At 37.8% G+C, this 16,232-nt stretch overlaps 1 protein-coding gene across 4 annotated transcripts in view; it reads right to left on the bottom strand.

The window, feature by feature from the left end:
* The window catches only part of MYO1B (myosin IB), a 118,072-nt gene that overhangs the window by 23,789 nt on the left and 78,051 nt on the right, over positions 1-16,232 (bottom strand). For all 4 annotated transcript variants that reach the window (XM_076342242.1, XM_076342244.1, XM_076342245.1 and 1 more), the window contains exons 14-19: positions 6,966-7,070; positions 5,417-5,479; positions 4,451-4,651; positions 2,106-2,332; positions 1,721-1,921; positions 378-471 (exon numbers count right to left, since the gene is read on the bottom strand). In XM_076342242.1, the coding sequence (XP_076198357.1) occupies positions 378-471; positions 1,721-1,921; positions 2,106-2,332; positions 4,451-4,651; positions 5,417-5,479; positions 6,966-7,070 (891 nt within the window). The remainder of the gene's footprint in view (positions 1-377; positions 472-1,720; positions 1,922-2,105; positions 2,333-4,450; positions 4,652-5,416; positions 5,480-6,965; positions 7,071-16,232) is intronic.

Below are 16,232 nucleotides of genomic sequence, written 5' to 3'. Positions count from 1 at the left end.
AAAAACCATAAGCACAGCTATTGTAAGAGAAATATCTCCTTTATTCAAGTCCCCCTTCAGACACCTTTTGGTCTATTCATCTTCAGAGCTGTAGGCGGATACATCAACAGGGTTTGTGGCAGATACGTTGCCACAAGTCAGTGCACGAAAGTTACATTAAATTCAGGCTGACAGCTACTGTAGAGTCTTGATTCACAACAGTTTTAACGGGTCTAACATTAAAAAGTGCCTTTTTTAATGCTATATTCCACAGCAATATATCAAAGCACTGTATCTAGAAAAATCTGTAGTAACCAGCTAGTGAATTATGCAGTTCATAACAGGCTATCCTCGTGAAAGATGGCTTGATTTTGCAGGGGAAGACATTTTTCACTTACCGTTCTTGGGTTGCGGATGAATATCTTTGATCTACCAAATGAAAATTCTTCTTCAGGGATTTCCAATTCATTAAACAGTACCTCTACTCCAGCCCTAATAAGAAGTAAATGAGCTTAACAAACATGAGCCCCAGCTCTAAAACTTCTTAGTTTACATATTCACAGATTAATTTATGAAAAGTATATGAAAGCATATTTTAAATTCTTAAATAGTGCTTGACATAAGAAGATTGAAAACCTAACTCATTTACTCACTGGTTATTTAGCTAAAGGCAAGAATAGTCACTGTAAAGATTAGAATGAAAAATGAGCAATTTTTTATTTAACATCATCAGCAATGGCCTACTTTTTCTTCTTACATCTGTAACATTTTTACTTTACAAAAAAAAAAGAAAGAAAAAAAGGAAGGGCTCTCACACTAATGTCAAAATGTGAAACAGAGTGACAAGTTTGACAAATGCTAATGTTCCACACTCTACTAACTGCATTTTATAAATGTCAACAAAAAAGAAAAGGGAGGAATTGCACAGAACTTTGTGAGGATTGTAACAATGCTATTGTTATCAATACTGCACTTCCACCATTATCATGATAACCTGAAGATTTAAGTTGTAGCTAAAGATATTAATCTATTATGAAAGAAATTTAAGTCACACTGCTGGTGGTCACGTGTAAAAAGAATTAGAGAAGCTCATTTGCCTACCCAAGACGTCATCTGTAAAAATACATATGAATACAATGCAATTTAAAATTACATATTTAATACAATTGATTTGCAAGAGCTATTATCTCATAGTTGTTCACCAATCATTATGTAAAATTATTCTTGAAAGGACAGAGGAAGGTTGCGTGACTGTCTTCAAAGAAATGGGTGTTCCTACACTTTGAAAGTTGGTTATTAAAGATAAGTGTCCTTCTGACCATTCCAGACCTCCTCGTCATTTTGATTCCACACTCCAGTATCTCTCTCTCTCTCTGCCCCCCCCTTTCTTTCAGGCCCAATATCTTCTAAAAATGACGTGTTCTCCTTGCTCACATGCAAAATCTTTTCCATTAGTAGATTAGTTCATCACTAAAATCATCTCCTTTGCCAAGGAACTGTAATTTTTAGCCTACTTAAAAGTATAGGTTTCCCAGTGAATGAACCCATCCAAAATCTGGAACAAGATGCTGAAGAGCAACATACAAGTAAAACACTTGAGCCACACTGGCTTAGTTTTTAATTTACTTTTAAAATACTTGAAAGTTCATTAAATTAAAAAAAAAAAAAAAATCAGAACAGGTGGAAGATAGCAATTTCAATCATTGGAACAGGACTTGTGAGAATACTGATGTTTTCCTACCTGGCTGGTCCTCTCCAGTGGGGCCACGTCTGCTTACACAGCATTTTGTACCTTTCCAGGCAAGGCTCGTACCCCTGCCTAAATGCATAACCTGCCCTCCTGACCCGGACGTTCTCCAGAAGACCAAGGTAGCGGATCTGGTGGCACACCAGGGCGTCATTGAAAATGTGTGCAGCCTTTTTGTCATTGGGTTTGATGCACCTGGAAAGGGAAATGAACAGGAACACTTGTTTGCAGCACTGTACGTGTCAACAACTATTATTGTGAGTTTAAACCATAGATTTCAATAGTTTATCCTTGGCTATCAAGATTTTTTTTTTTTTTTTTTTTTTTTTGAACTTCGCTAAACATAAATTCACCAACACTTTGCCACAGGGTAATTTACCTAATGTAGTTTGGATTTTTTGTCTGAAGATTTTTCATCAGGGTAGCAACCGAAGCCTTGAACTGTGAACCTGCCGTCGGCGGTCTCTTTAGATTGATCTTAGCGGGGTTACCTTCTGGGAACAACGCTTTGATAAGAGAGTGACTGGCCTTCCACATGGCCTGGGAGAGGTCACGGTACAGAAGATCATTATTTTTGTCAACAAATCCTTCCACCTGGTACATAACCTGAACAATACAGAAGAGTCATCAGAGCACGTTTTGAACTATAACATAGGCCAGTTCAAAACTGAACCAAGAAATTGATTTCTCCTTCTTTCTCACCATCCAAAACAAACAAAAGACATTTCAGCTTTCATTTGAAATTTGACATTTGGAAGTACTTTTGTTGGATAAAATTTCTGTGAACACGCTTCCTGAGAAAGATGCATTTTCTCACACTGCTAACAGTTCCTTGTGCTGATCAATTCTGGTTTCTGAAATGGAAAAAACCCTTCTTCTGTGATAACTCTGATACAACACTGCTTGCCAATACTCCAAAACAATCCTTTTTTGGCTGACAAAAGCTTTTCTCCCTCTCTTTTGAATCACAACAGCAAAAATACCCTTTCTCTTCAAAGTACTAATGCTTACATCATTTGCCTAATTAAAACAAGATATGAAATATCACCTCTTGATATCGCAGCAGCAAGCAGCTATCTGCGCAGTCCTCAGGGGACTGTTATATTAAAGGACTTTTACCAGGACAACAGTCCAATGACAACAAGCATGAATGCAAAGCGCTGACCTGCAGCTGGAGACCCAGGAGGCATCCAAGGGAACCTCATGTAGATCTCAAGATTGCTACTGGCTTTTTTAATTTTTGAGGGTAGGGAATTTAGTTTGATTAATTGTGACAAGTCATCCGGCTGGTAATACAGATTCTTCAGCTTCATGATTTCTTAGTTCTATGTAGTTATGTACTATGTACACAGAAAACCGAATAAAACTAATACTGACATAGCCATATTTTACACAACAGCAAGTGACTGGGAATTCAGGCAGCTTTTTTCTTTGGAGTACACGTTTCTGTTTCTGACAGGTGTGGTAAAAGCCACTACTGAAAAAACCTCTTCATATGAACTTGCTTATATTTCATAAAAGGAGAGTCAAACTTCTGTTGTCCAATGACTAGATCAAAATGTTTTCAGCTGAGGGTGGAAAAACAACATTCCTCCCAAAATAGGAGGCATTCACTGACCGTTGTACTGAGTAAGTAAATGCCAATAACAATTGAAGACCCTCACTGCCTGCTAAGACACAGTCTGTTTGCAGTCCTTCTCAAAGCACTGGAATATTTTCAATTCACTTTGAATTTGGACAACGAAAGAAGTACCTAAGTATTAATCCCTGATAGATTATATGCAATTACAAAATATTCTTAGCAAATACATAACATAAAGTTAATGAATGGCTTCCTCAAAGGCTTAAAGTAAGACATATCCAGCACTATTTTGAATGAGCACATTATCGAGCTATTCAAAATTGTAAGATTGAGAAAATGTTAAAAAATAGGTAAGTATTAAACAGTCCTAGCAAAATGAAACACTTTCTAAATATTCATTACTCTGTGAAACTAACAATTCAGCAGATTCAAACAAGAGGTAGTTTCAACCCCATGCTTACTTTTAATTTTTATTTAAATAAGTTGTCTTCTTTTTTCAAATTTAATGATTTTGATTTTCATTAATAAAAAAAGTCATACTGAATTATACATCAAAAACTATCAGACTTGTATTTACTTTTTACAACGTAAGCAGTATGAATAAATACATTTGCAAGCCCTCTGTATAGCTTTCTCTTCCATCTGTTTAAACGCACAGGCTGTCAAAATCAACTCAGTTCCTTCAAATGTACAAAAACTCCATTTTCTAATCAACATGACTAAGGACTTCAGCTAGTTCAGTGACAAAGAACATGTTTTCCAAAATATCTTGCCTTCAGATGTGTGTGAATCAATGTCATTCTAAACAACAATTTTACTTCCAGAGACCTAGCAGCACAAGCAGTTCACCACCAAAGCACATGGGACATCTTTCTCCCTTGCTGAAAGGTGTACTGCCCTTGATTTCAACTAGAGCAGCATGATCTCTGAAAACCTTCCAGCCCAAATCACAAAGCTTTGGCTTAAGACAGAAAAAGATTAAGACAGGTCTGGATTTTTTGATCAACTGTTGACTCAAGCAATTCCTCTCCATTAGTGTAACATCATTTAATGGATGAAGAGCCTCCCCATTGTACCAAACCTAGGCTTCACACAGGTACAACACCCTCCAAACACCACATACTCCCCGCTTCACCAGGTACCTTGCCAGCGTAATGCTGAATCCTGAAGCAGCTGTGAGGCAAGGAGGTGTCGTTGAGGAACCGGGAGCACTTGCTCATCCTGCTCTCAAAATGCTGGTGAGTGGCACAGACTTGGTTCAGTTTTTCTAAAAAGGTGTCATCAGTAACAGTTCCTGGTCTCAGGCATTCTTCATCTAGCATGGCCAGGATTCCAGTTTGGTTCTGAAGTTTCAAGACAAGGGCTTTAATGTTTGTTTCCATCACATTTCCATCAAGGCATAAAAAGGAGACCGCTCTCTCCCGTTTGAGTTCTGCTACCCAGAAAAACATTCTTCAAGCCATCTCAAAGTTTGGATCTTTTCCTCATCCCCATTTCCAATAGATTTCTAGTATCTGTGTTTTTGAAAGACTGCTTCTGAGATCTGAATCTTGAACTTCATGTTGGAATTTCGTGTCGTTTACTCAGACTGTAGAAATTTCAACTTAAATGAAAGTAGCCAGTTTATGGGTAAAACCAGCATACATTTTATGTTAATGGTTAAAAACTGTTCTTTTCCGATGGTTAAGGAATTTTATCTTTCTTGCTGCATTAAGTCCATAGGAAGTCCTCTTAGTAGATACAAGTACTTTCTGTACTTAAAGCACTCAGTAACAAGTCATTGAGTTTTCTAGTTTCCATATAAAAATAAATGTTATTTACAATGCAGCATGTGATATCTGCTATTGAAAACAGCACTAAATGTAAACATTTAAGGGTTGTTTGGGGTTTTTTTGTGTAGGTGCTGCTGAACGTTTCTAACAAAGTAACATATAGCCTTATAAAAAAAATTTTTTAGTAAAATAAACTTGTATCATACAAAATAAGATGACTAATACGAGTGGCTTGTTTTAAAAATCACAGTGTGTGAGGATGCATACAGACTTTACAGCTAAATTCAATCCATGCATTAAAAAAATTATTCAGAGAGGTTCTTGAATATAACTTACATTTTCTATTAGGTCACAAATTATAGCATTGTTGAAATACTCAATATGAGTCCATTCAATCCCCTATAAGAAAAAAAAAACAACAATGTGTGAACAGGAAAACAATCGAGGGAGCTTTTCCTCTTGGCAATTTAAATTATATTCCAGTTATATAAGATACTACTTTCAAATTTAATTCTACATGCTTACCAACATTGTAGTTCTTAAGAAAGAAATACAATCATCTACTACTAACGTTATCTGCGTAAAATGACTGTCCTTGAGCGGCTGCCAAACCCGCTCTCCATTCCTTTCCCCCACCCGTGTCAGCTTCCCATGCACTCCCCTGGCGCCCCGCCAGGCTCCTCCCGCCCCAGCACCGCTCTGCCCGCGCTCCCACTGGTTGTAAGGAAATAAGCCCATCTCACTGCAAGCATCTGAGATCAAAATTTCTAAGCTCGTAGTTGCTGGGGTTTTTTTAATGGGAGGAAGAAAGAGGGCTAAATTTAGATGAGACCATCTTAAAAATCCAGAGTCTGGCTGTTGTTCAGATATTGCTAATATCCTAATTTTTTCAAATATCAGCGATAATGGATGAGATGCCAATGCATCAGGAGGTAACATTGGTAGGGCAAAGGACTGGAAAAAGAAAATATTAATTTCTTTCTTAATTTGCATTCTGTGGTACTTCTTACAGTTTAGTTTTTTCAGAGCATTTGAAATATCATTCAAGAACCAAATTGCAGTAATGATGTTTCAAGAGTTTCATCACTGAATGCAAAAAGAAAAAAGACATGCCCAAACTTCATATTATCCTCAGGATTATAAGGCAGGAACTTTATTTAATTTTTAAAAATGTTTATACAGCAAAATGGTATCATCCAATTTGTGTACAGAGAGTGTATGCCAGTTTCTACAGCTGTGAGCTCGTAATTTTGTCTGAGCTCTGTATATCATGGGGAGTACTGCTAAAACCTATTAAAACTTTAACTTGATGTTTGCTCACAGAACAACATCAAACAGCACAGTCTGGGCTCCAAAGCACGTCTTAAAATTACCCATAAAGCTCTCGCAGCTCCCTTCAATACTTAACTGAAAGAAAACTAGAACCGAAAATCTATTTGTAGTTTCTTTCATGTCACACACTATTGTTTTACCCACCCAATTCCCTTTTGAAACAGGATTAGCTGTGGCTGCTGTTGGGGTGTATCCCAGACGCTACTGTGTAATCCAAAACACAGGCTGTAGGGTAATGGCACTAACACCAGAAAGCAATATCAGTCTTCCAATAAATTAATTAGCCCTTGCTCAGAACTGCTGGTCATTGTTGCCAATGAATGAGAGTAGGGTCTGGTTTATACCTGGACAAATCATAATGTGAAACAAAACCAAAACCGACTTTTTTTGCTTAATGTAACTACCACGCAATCCCACACAGACACGCTCCATGCCAGGCCTCCAGTCAAAAAGCGACTGTTCCCTGAAAAGAGGATCCAGTATGCATGCCTAAGTATCTTTACAAGAACAATGGGAAGAGGAGAGGGTAAGGAAAGATCCATTCAAGTATTACCTCTCGGATGTATTCCTCCTGCTCTTCTTTGAGGGTAAGTTCAATGAAGATCTGCTGCAACTTCTCATTACAGTAGTTGATAATGAATTGCTCAAAGCTGTTGTCCTGTCAGATAAAACATGTTTGCATTTGCTGTTATGTAAACACTCTGGAAGTCAGCTGGAGTAAGTTACTGCAGCAGCTGCAAGTCAACAAGCTGCTTTATTAACTACTCCTTCCAGTTTTGCGATGTGATGGTTCGAGTAATATTTTATTGAGAATGAGATTAGTTTGGAAATTTTAGACCGAATCCTTCCCTGAGGCTCTCTCCATTGGGAGGGACAAAAACTCTCTAGGTTTATATTCGTGATGCCTCTGTATCGATTCCTTGGGACAAGTCATAAGGAGGCCTGTGGTGTCAGGGAATAAACAACAATAGTTTTGCCTGCACTAATCTGTCCCCGTGTGTAAAATGTAGTCTCCTGCAGGTTCTGATAAATAAAATTATGATAGTAGCATTAGCTCTTTTTCCAACCAGGATCACTCAGTAGCAAATAAAGTATCCTATTTCACTACAGGCCGAGGCCCAAGCTGCTATTCTGGTTGCAGCTGAGCCTGGGTTAAGAGATTATTGGCTCCAGAGGTCAACCCACCTCCTCCCTGCCAACAAACCGCTCATGTAACTGCCCTGTGAAATGAGGGGAATTAAAAGAACTTTATCAACCAAAAATCCTTTAAAAGGCTAATCCGTATAAAACTGGGTTAGGGAGCAAGCATGCGTGTGACCCTTTGCAGAAGGGACCGGGGAACAGAGCAGACCCTGGAAGGAGGGGTGGGGCAGTGGGAAGGCTGCTCAGCGACTGCAGCCGCAGCAGCCTGCTCCATCACAGCTGCATGGCAGGACGGCTGCAGGAGCAGGGCTGTGACATTACAGCAGCACGCTTCCAGAAGGACGCACGTCAGCATCGGAAACGATGGCCTCAGCAAGCCCCTAAATTCCACAGGTAAAGCCCTTGCACTCAAGCCAACTGAAGTTTTACTGCTAACATCACCAGGGCCAGGACTGCAGCATAAAAGCTGTGGTTCACCACTTCATCTCCATTATCTTAAATGAGTGCAGTCTGGAGGCCAGGTGCCCGTTCTGAGGACTGGTTTAAAACACCACTTTCAAAGAAAAAGGGAACAGCAGCTTCACTGGGTTTTTTCCAGTGCTTGAAAGAGTCATTACTATTGTAAGAATTCCATACATGTATCTACAGAAATAATTGCAATCAAGAGTAATTTTGGGTATGTGCTGCTGGTCTTCTCTTCTTGGCTTTGTGGTTATGGGGTTCCCTCTCCCTTGTCCTTCCCCCCCCCCCCCCCCCCCCCCTTCTTAATTATTAGTCATCAAGAACACTTTGGTTATTTAGGAAGCCTGAAAATTTGCAGAATAAATCACTATGCCTTTTTACACTATCAAATAAGTCTGCTATACAATACCTGTGAAGCTCAAGTTATGGTGATATAATTTTTATGACTAAGGGCAACTGCAATCATTTAAATGTTTTAAATTAAGGATCTGGTTGCTAAAATGAGATTAAGAACACACAAGCAGATTAGAAAATATTGAGGTAGCACAGATTACTTTTATCATTTTAGTTAAAGCAAAATCATAGCTGATCAGCAAACTTTCTCAGCCACATCAAACTGCCCCTCACACCAATTTTAATTATCAATCAGAGACTGCAAAACTTGCATAGCTCTAGATGAGCAAGTTAAAATTTGGCATGCATCAAAATCAGCACTGCAAACAAGTCATACTTACTGCATTCTGTTGCAAAAAGAAATTACATAAACTGCAGTCAGTACTTATACTACTTCGATAACAACACAGAATATAATAGATCTATTAGCATTTATTTGGCATACCAGGTAGATCAGTCCTTTTATCAGACTCACATTTGTAAGTCACTGAAAATGTGAAGTACTACATAAATGTTATGTGTTACTTCTTTGTAGATGAGTGTATCTTTAGGTACTATCCAAAGATTATCAAATAAACCAAGGGATTAAGGCACATCAGTGTAACACAGAACAGCATTCTTGCATTGTCACATCTCTAAATCACCATGTATCTTTTGTCTCAAAAGGCCACATATACTACATGTGTAGACACATCTCAGTAAAGGGAGGGGAGAATGGGGGAGGGAAAAGAGTACAGGAGGAAGGATGAGTAAAAGTTTGACGCATTCAAGTAAGGTCAACAATTTAGATATATTGAGTTTGAAGTAAAAGGACCCCAACTGACACATCACCTTGGCAAAGAGGAAGGGTAAAACACACTTTGCATCCTCCTGCCAGGCACATGCCACCCAATGCAGAAAGATTGTTTCTCCAAAGGACGATATTATTCTGATTACAAGGACTGCAGGACTTTTTGCTCACATATTATACACAGTCTTCAAAAGAGAATGGAAAATGAACTGCAAATCCAGCTAAACCATCTAACTAAAAGGTCATTAACAATATATTAAAGTAATTGCTAGATGCTTTCCTGATTTGCTATGTTTCTGTGATATTTATGGTTTGCCAAAGAAAGGCAAACCAAAATCCACAGAGTTCTTCACAAATCACTCACTTTAAGCTATGAAATTCTATCTGACATTGCCAAGCCACTGAAAATTGCTATTCCAGGAAAAAAGTCATTGAAGAGCAGTGGAGATTTTGTTCTTTACGTATGATACAGAGCAAAAGGCTAACAGTTAATTACAGCGAAGAAAATGAGGAAAAATGTTTGGAATTACTGAAATTCTCAAAACACTTAGCTCTGAACAGACCAGAATAGATTCGGTAAATTAAATACACTTCAGAAAGCGGCATTTCCTTTTACAGGTTTTAAGAAACACTGTACGAAAAACCAATTGGAGTGTTTATCTCTGGGCAAATCTGAGTAAGGCAACAGAGATTGTGAATTTTTATTCTCCCTTACTGTATATCTAGAATTTTTAATTATGTGAGGGCTTCACAAAGTATAGACGAATGCTCACAAATTAATTGTCTCCCAATATTTTAATGAAGGCTCCTAGAAATTAATATGACAGAACTAGAAAGGATCTAAAGTACTTCTGACATTGTTTTTTAGAAGGCAATAGAGAATGGTTAATATCAGTGATAGCACATCACTAAATCCATTCAGGAGCAACGGGCTGGAAGGACCCAGCCATCAGAGACTGTACTTGCTCCTCATGCTGACCATTTGCATTAAGTGACAAGAAAGGGTATTGACCAACACAGAAGCAGCACGGTCAGACCCAAAACTTCAGGAAGAGTTAGTAAATTCAAGTATTCCTAGGAAATTTTAGGAAAAAAAGTATTTAAGACCAGCACTTCTCAAAGTGTCAGCTTCTCTTCCAGGCTGTAATTCTGCTACTTTAACATTGAGAGCATCACCTCAATATCTGCATTTTTATAGCAGCATTTCAAACTATCCCTTTGAAATCACTGTGGAACACAAAATATAACCTTTGGGGAAGAAAAAACCACCCAGTCTCTCAAACTAAATTCAAGGTGCTGGGAAACAGAATGTCACCTGAGATAGGCTTAAAGTCATGTCAAATTTATAGATACAGATCAACCAACCACCCTCAGCTTATCCTCTCAATTTTTTATCAGATGCAACAATAAATTTAGGCACGTAGAAAAATTCACTGACAAAAATCAAAGCCTACTTCACCATGTTTTTCACTTCACAAATAATGGTGTCTTGCTCATACATCTTTATTCTTTATCAACCTTCAAACTACTGGGCATCAGGGTGGCATTTCATGAATAGCAAGTTTTTGAACTCTAAAAAAATTCTGTTCCATGCAAAAATATAGTGCTTATATACAGAAGCAGATCACGATGTTGTACTCACTCAGGCTATTAGAATCAACCATGAGAACGTAAAAAGTTCTAGTTTTGAACCACTGCTATTACGTGAATTACATACAGGTGCTTGAAAGTCTAAGAAAATATTTTTTGTTCCTTAATATTTTACCTAATTTCTTCTTTGGAAGATTCCAGTCATGTGCATCATGGAATCATCTGAAAATGGATGTTCCTGACCTTATACATTGTTATACCAGTAAAATACCAATAGCAAACAGAGAAAATAAAAATATTTTTGTCAAAAAAAAAAAAAATTAGGCTAAAAGTCTCTTACTGGTGTCAGGCAGAAATGTCTTCATATGCTGATGCTGAGTGTCATTTTTTGCATTAGATTTACAAACACAAAATATCTAAAACAGGACATTCTCCTATGAAAAGCAGCTACCTTCTAACCTTCTCTCCCCATAGAGAATTCAACTTCACTTTTGAGTACCCAGATTCCAGTGATTTCCAGAGACACTGGGGCAACTAAGATAGCTATTTAAAACTGAAAACTAGGTGCTTTTCCATACTAGTAGGTAGGAATAAATTCTTATCTTCCACCTGCCCAATAAAGTCCCAGTTTAAGTGTTCCATTTTCTTGTGCCCTCTCCACTTCACTGTTTTCCCCAAATCAAGCATATGTTGTCGATCCAAATCGACAGACTGGGCTATATCATCAGTATCACACCTATACGAGGTGTTTCTCAATATTTCCTCTTCCTCCTTAATCTTTCATCACACCAGTTCTTGTTGAGAGCCAATTCAAAAATCTACATATTGCTCAGTCTACAACCACACTGACAAAAAGGTGTTCAGCAACACCTTTTCAAATAGCTTATATGAACACATACAGCTAAAAAATACATGAGAAGTATTTAAAGGAAAAGCATAATTTAAAACAAAACCTAAACATTTCAAGTCATCAGACTGTCTGTTGAAATCAACAGAACTAATGCCATTGAAATGAACTTTTTTATCAATATGGGGGGGGAAGACATACAGAGATTGATACTTTTGCTCTAACACATACAGCCCCAGAAAGTAACTTTTTTCAACATCAACACAGCTCCAGGCATCAGAAGTCTATGACCTCCTCCTAACATAGGCAGGTGATCCCAGATAGTTCCATCAGGCCCCTAGACTACTACCGAGGCTCCTAGAGAAAAAGCCAGATGGCAAAAGTAATGATGATAAAAGACTAACATACTCGCTTCACTGAGATGAATGGTGGAATGAATGGTGAAATCAACCAGCAAATTTAATGTATATCCTACTGTGGTGTCTGGGGATAGGGATTTTTATGTATGATCACAGAAGCATACGAGTTTATGAGATGAAACGAAGAAATATAAATGATAGAAAATTAAAATCAGCAACATGGGAAAGTGCATTTAAAGAAAATTAAAAAAGACACTATTTTTATCTTAGAAGGCAATGAGCTACATGTGACCCAGTTATAACATTTTTTTTTTTTATTTTTTGCAAGGTTAGTGAAGATATGTTATCAATATTTATCCCTTTTCTTTAAATGGTGATTAACTTCCTGGGATGCACCTCCACTTCTGAGCATTCTAGCACTTAAGGAAATTATTGCTTTAACTGTATTTTAAAATCTCCATAGCACCTAGAAGTCCAACCAAGGGTTCCTCTCTGTAAAGCTCCCCTCTTTCATGACACTTGCCAGCAGATGTAGTTGATCAATTATAGATTAAAAATGTATATAAAATATAAATATATATAAGTATAAATAAATATAAGAGGATATATAAAAATATATCCTCTTTTACATGAGACTGGGCTTTGCCCTGTGCAATCAGATTGAATAGAGGGCTGGGTATATGCATTTTGGCACTGCCGCTTGCCAGTATATGATACACTGATGGGCATCAGAAAAGGGTTGAACAATTTTGAAAAGGGAATTTGTTGCAAGGTAGAGTGCCTGGAAAAGGCGGTTGGAAATTATGGTCTGGAGATTAAGGCAACTACCAAAACAACAGATATCCATGGCTGAGTTAGAGCCAACGTCAAGACATGAAGAAAAGGCCTAAAAGAATGAAGAAAAAAAAAAAAAAAAGAAAAGAAAAGATGAAGATAAAAGAAGATCCTGATAAGCCAATTTTCTCCGTATGCTTTCTTTCTCTCTAATAAGTCATCTTTCTAGCAAATAACTAGACCCTCCTCCAGTAAAATCATCGTTGGGGCAGTGCGGGGGGGGAAGTCTCTGGGCCAGCAGCAGTCTCCCAGAGCTCAGCATGCTATGCAACTGTAATTTCCTTCATGTAATGAACAGGACAGAAAAAGGCAAAGCAACTATTCAGCAACTGGACCAAGCTGTCATATAGGTTTATGGTAAAAGTGGAAATACCTCCCCAATTTTTTCATGCCTTAAACATCTCAGAAACGTATTTTCAATGTTTATCCCCTCCTTATTTGGTTACCTCCCTCTAAAAACAGATAATTACCACAACTATGAATATGTTAATATAATGAAACTGCATTCTTCATATTTCTAACGGATTCCCTCAATAAAGATATTGGCATTTTATCAATGTCCAGATGACAGTTTACGTAGTACATGCAATATGACCAAGCTGCGTTCCATCACCACAAGGGACTTCTACACACAAGAAACAAGCTAATTGCCGTAAATAAATAGAAGCGCTATCAAAGTGCATCACAGACTATGTGAAATGGATGTGGTTTTACTGCTGGGTGGCTTGTTTGGCTCTTTTGGTGGTGGTATTTTTATTTACTGATGGGTTTTATGCAGAATGTGATGGATGCTGCCACGTCTTTGCATGTTCTTGTGTACCTGGAGTAAAAGGAGTTGGTCAGATGCTGTCCCCAAAGACAAGGCATTCACATTACCTCAGGTCAACCCTCAGCAGATGTCTGAGGACCAAATGGAAACAGTCCCTCTCTTTCTGCAGCCCTTACTTTTGCAGCTCTATCCCCGGCACATCTGCGCTTCTTGTCAGGCTAAAATACATAGAACAACCTGCTCCACCAAGGGATTGAGCAGAAAGCATTCACACTCTCAAACTGTCTTCTCAGGGCCTGGCAAATTTCAAGAATAAGCCTTGTTTGGCAGCCTTAACTTTCATAAAACTGCACTCCAAATCATTAGCTTCGTCATGGACCAGCTACATAGTGGTGCCTGAAAATTCAGAATAACGCCCTTAAGCCAACTAGCACAGACAGACATTTTTATCTCTGAAGGCTAGGCAGGCTGAAATATTCACACTTGCTCCATGACATTCATTTTTACATACCCTAGCCCTTGTCTACACAGGAAACGTACACGACAGAAAATTAAATGTCCAAACCGAACAGAATGAGTCTTCTGTTCATCTCTGTTGAAACCTGCCAGGCCCTCAGTCATCTGCCTTCATAAACCCCACCCCTTCCACAACCCTACCCCGACATTTTGCAGAGATGCGGAAACCGCTTCTGCCCAAAAATACACAATCAGACATGGAATAAAATGGGACCAGCCCTAAACCTACCCCAGGAAGTCTGCAATCGAGCTGGTTCTGAAATTCCCAGTGCCACCAACCATCATCCCTACCCCATCTCAAATCGCAGTCTAGACTGCAGATTGATTACGCATTCAGCCGCTCAAAAAAGTTGATAAACATACTTGGAGCAATTAGTGTCAGGCTTCAATCCATTGCTCAAGCTCCAGCAGCATTACAGAACCAACCTGCTCCTGTAGCCTGCATTTTCACACTAATCCTGGTCCCTAAATCCTTGTCCATAGACAATTCACACAGGGACACCCAAAATTTCAGCATTTTGCTTTCAAAACATTCAGTCCCAGTATACAGCTTACCACAAAGGGCATTGCAGGATTCAAAAATAAACACAGCTTTACAGCAGTTATTTTGTGGATTGTTTAGCCAAGCTTGCTGTTGACATCTGCCAAACCCACAGAGGCTGAGATTATTGATAGATTTAAATTCCCTAATCTGAATTTTTGGACAGCCGAGTCCTTAAATCTGCTTTCTTGGATAGCTTTTGGGTTTGTCTGAAAAATGGGGTTTGCGCTTGATAAAAATACTAGCGGAAACCAAATCCCAAAGAGTATATGCCAGCATTATCAGTACTCCAGTATCTTTCCTTTGTTAAGTTTCAAGAAACCTCCAGTTACTTTGCAAGTTAACTTCATCTTAAATTACAGAAAATTGTAGAAATTACAGTGGACAGTAAATAAAGTAATCTTTCAAAACTAGATGAAAACAATTCTCATTTATATAAGCTTCAGTTTGCATATAATAGAACAAGACTGCTATTGTCATCAGAAGGTGAAGTGCAGGATCTTTCAGAATGGTAAATCTGGATTTCTTTACTCTTTTTACAGGAGGAATTGTAGGATGATCTAAGGAATCGTCCTAAACAGGAATAAGGCCCAAGAAATATTGTCTGCCCTGCCCATTATGAAACAAAACAAAAACCCCAAAATTCTGTAGCAAACTAATGTTTTTGCAGTGGAAGCAGACTATTCTATAATGTATTCCAATAACTTTTAAGTGAGAATCTCGGGACAAAACAGGTAAACTAAATTATCATTAGTTTATTCTTTCAGCGATCCTGATAGGTAAGTGTAATACTGAAGAAAATAAATAAATAAATAAATAAATATCACCCTTCAGGAAACACGTAGCTTGCTACTTATTTCAATGGTATTAAGCTTCATGTGTAAGTATTTAGCACTTATATAAAAACTTCTACTAGCACCTTCTATGTTTTTTGATATGTTCTGTCTCCAAGGTACAAGGACATTTTAGGTCAAAGAACATGCACTAATGATAAACCTCTCTGCTTCCTGAGTAGAAACATGATTAAAGTAGGCCTTTTTACCTTCCGCATATCAAATAGCTTACAAGTTTAAAATGCACAAGTTTACAGACGAAGAAGTCTTTCAAATACAGTTTTGCCAAAAAACATTCTTTGTAGAGATGATGTTAGTTTTAACCTTCAAGAACAGACATGAAAATCAAAATCTGACTTAAGAATTAGATTCAAAAGGGAACTGCACATTTTCAGTCAGAGGTTTTAAGTAATTTATAATTAGATGGATATAGTTACTGCCATTAACTACACCTCACCCAATATTTTGAATGTTTAGCCATCGTGTTTACAAATGTACCACACAGCAAAACACTCCAAATTCCACTATACTTTTTTATGCTATAAATCTTAAGACATTATTGAATTTTCCTTGAGTTATGGTATTGTACAGTGTTAAAATTTCATTCATTTATTGTTTGTTTTAATACAATTAACTTTAAACTATGTTTTCTGTGGTTACTTAAATTCTCAACAATAATTGGTTTTTTGTAAGCATTTTCTCAAAATCTTTAATAATTTTTGTGAGATTCGATCATTTGTTAC

This window comes from Aptenodytes patagonicus, chromosome 6 (genome assembly GCF_965638725.1).
Source record: "Aptenodytes patagonicus chromosome 6, bAptPat1.pri.cur, whole genome shotgun sequence".
In the NCBI taxonomy this organism is placed as follows: Eukaryota; Metazoa; Chordata; class Aves; order Sphenisciformes; family Spheniscidae; genus Aptenodytes; species Aptenodytes patagonicus.
This window is presented reverse-complemented; position numbering and strand designations above follow the sequence as displayed.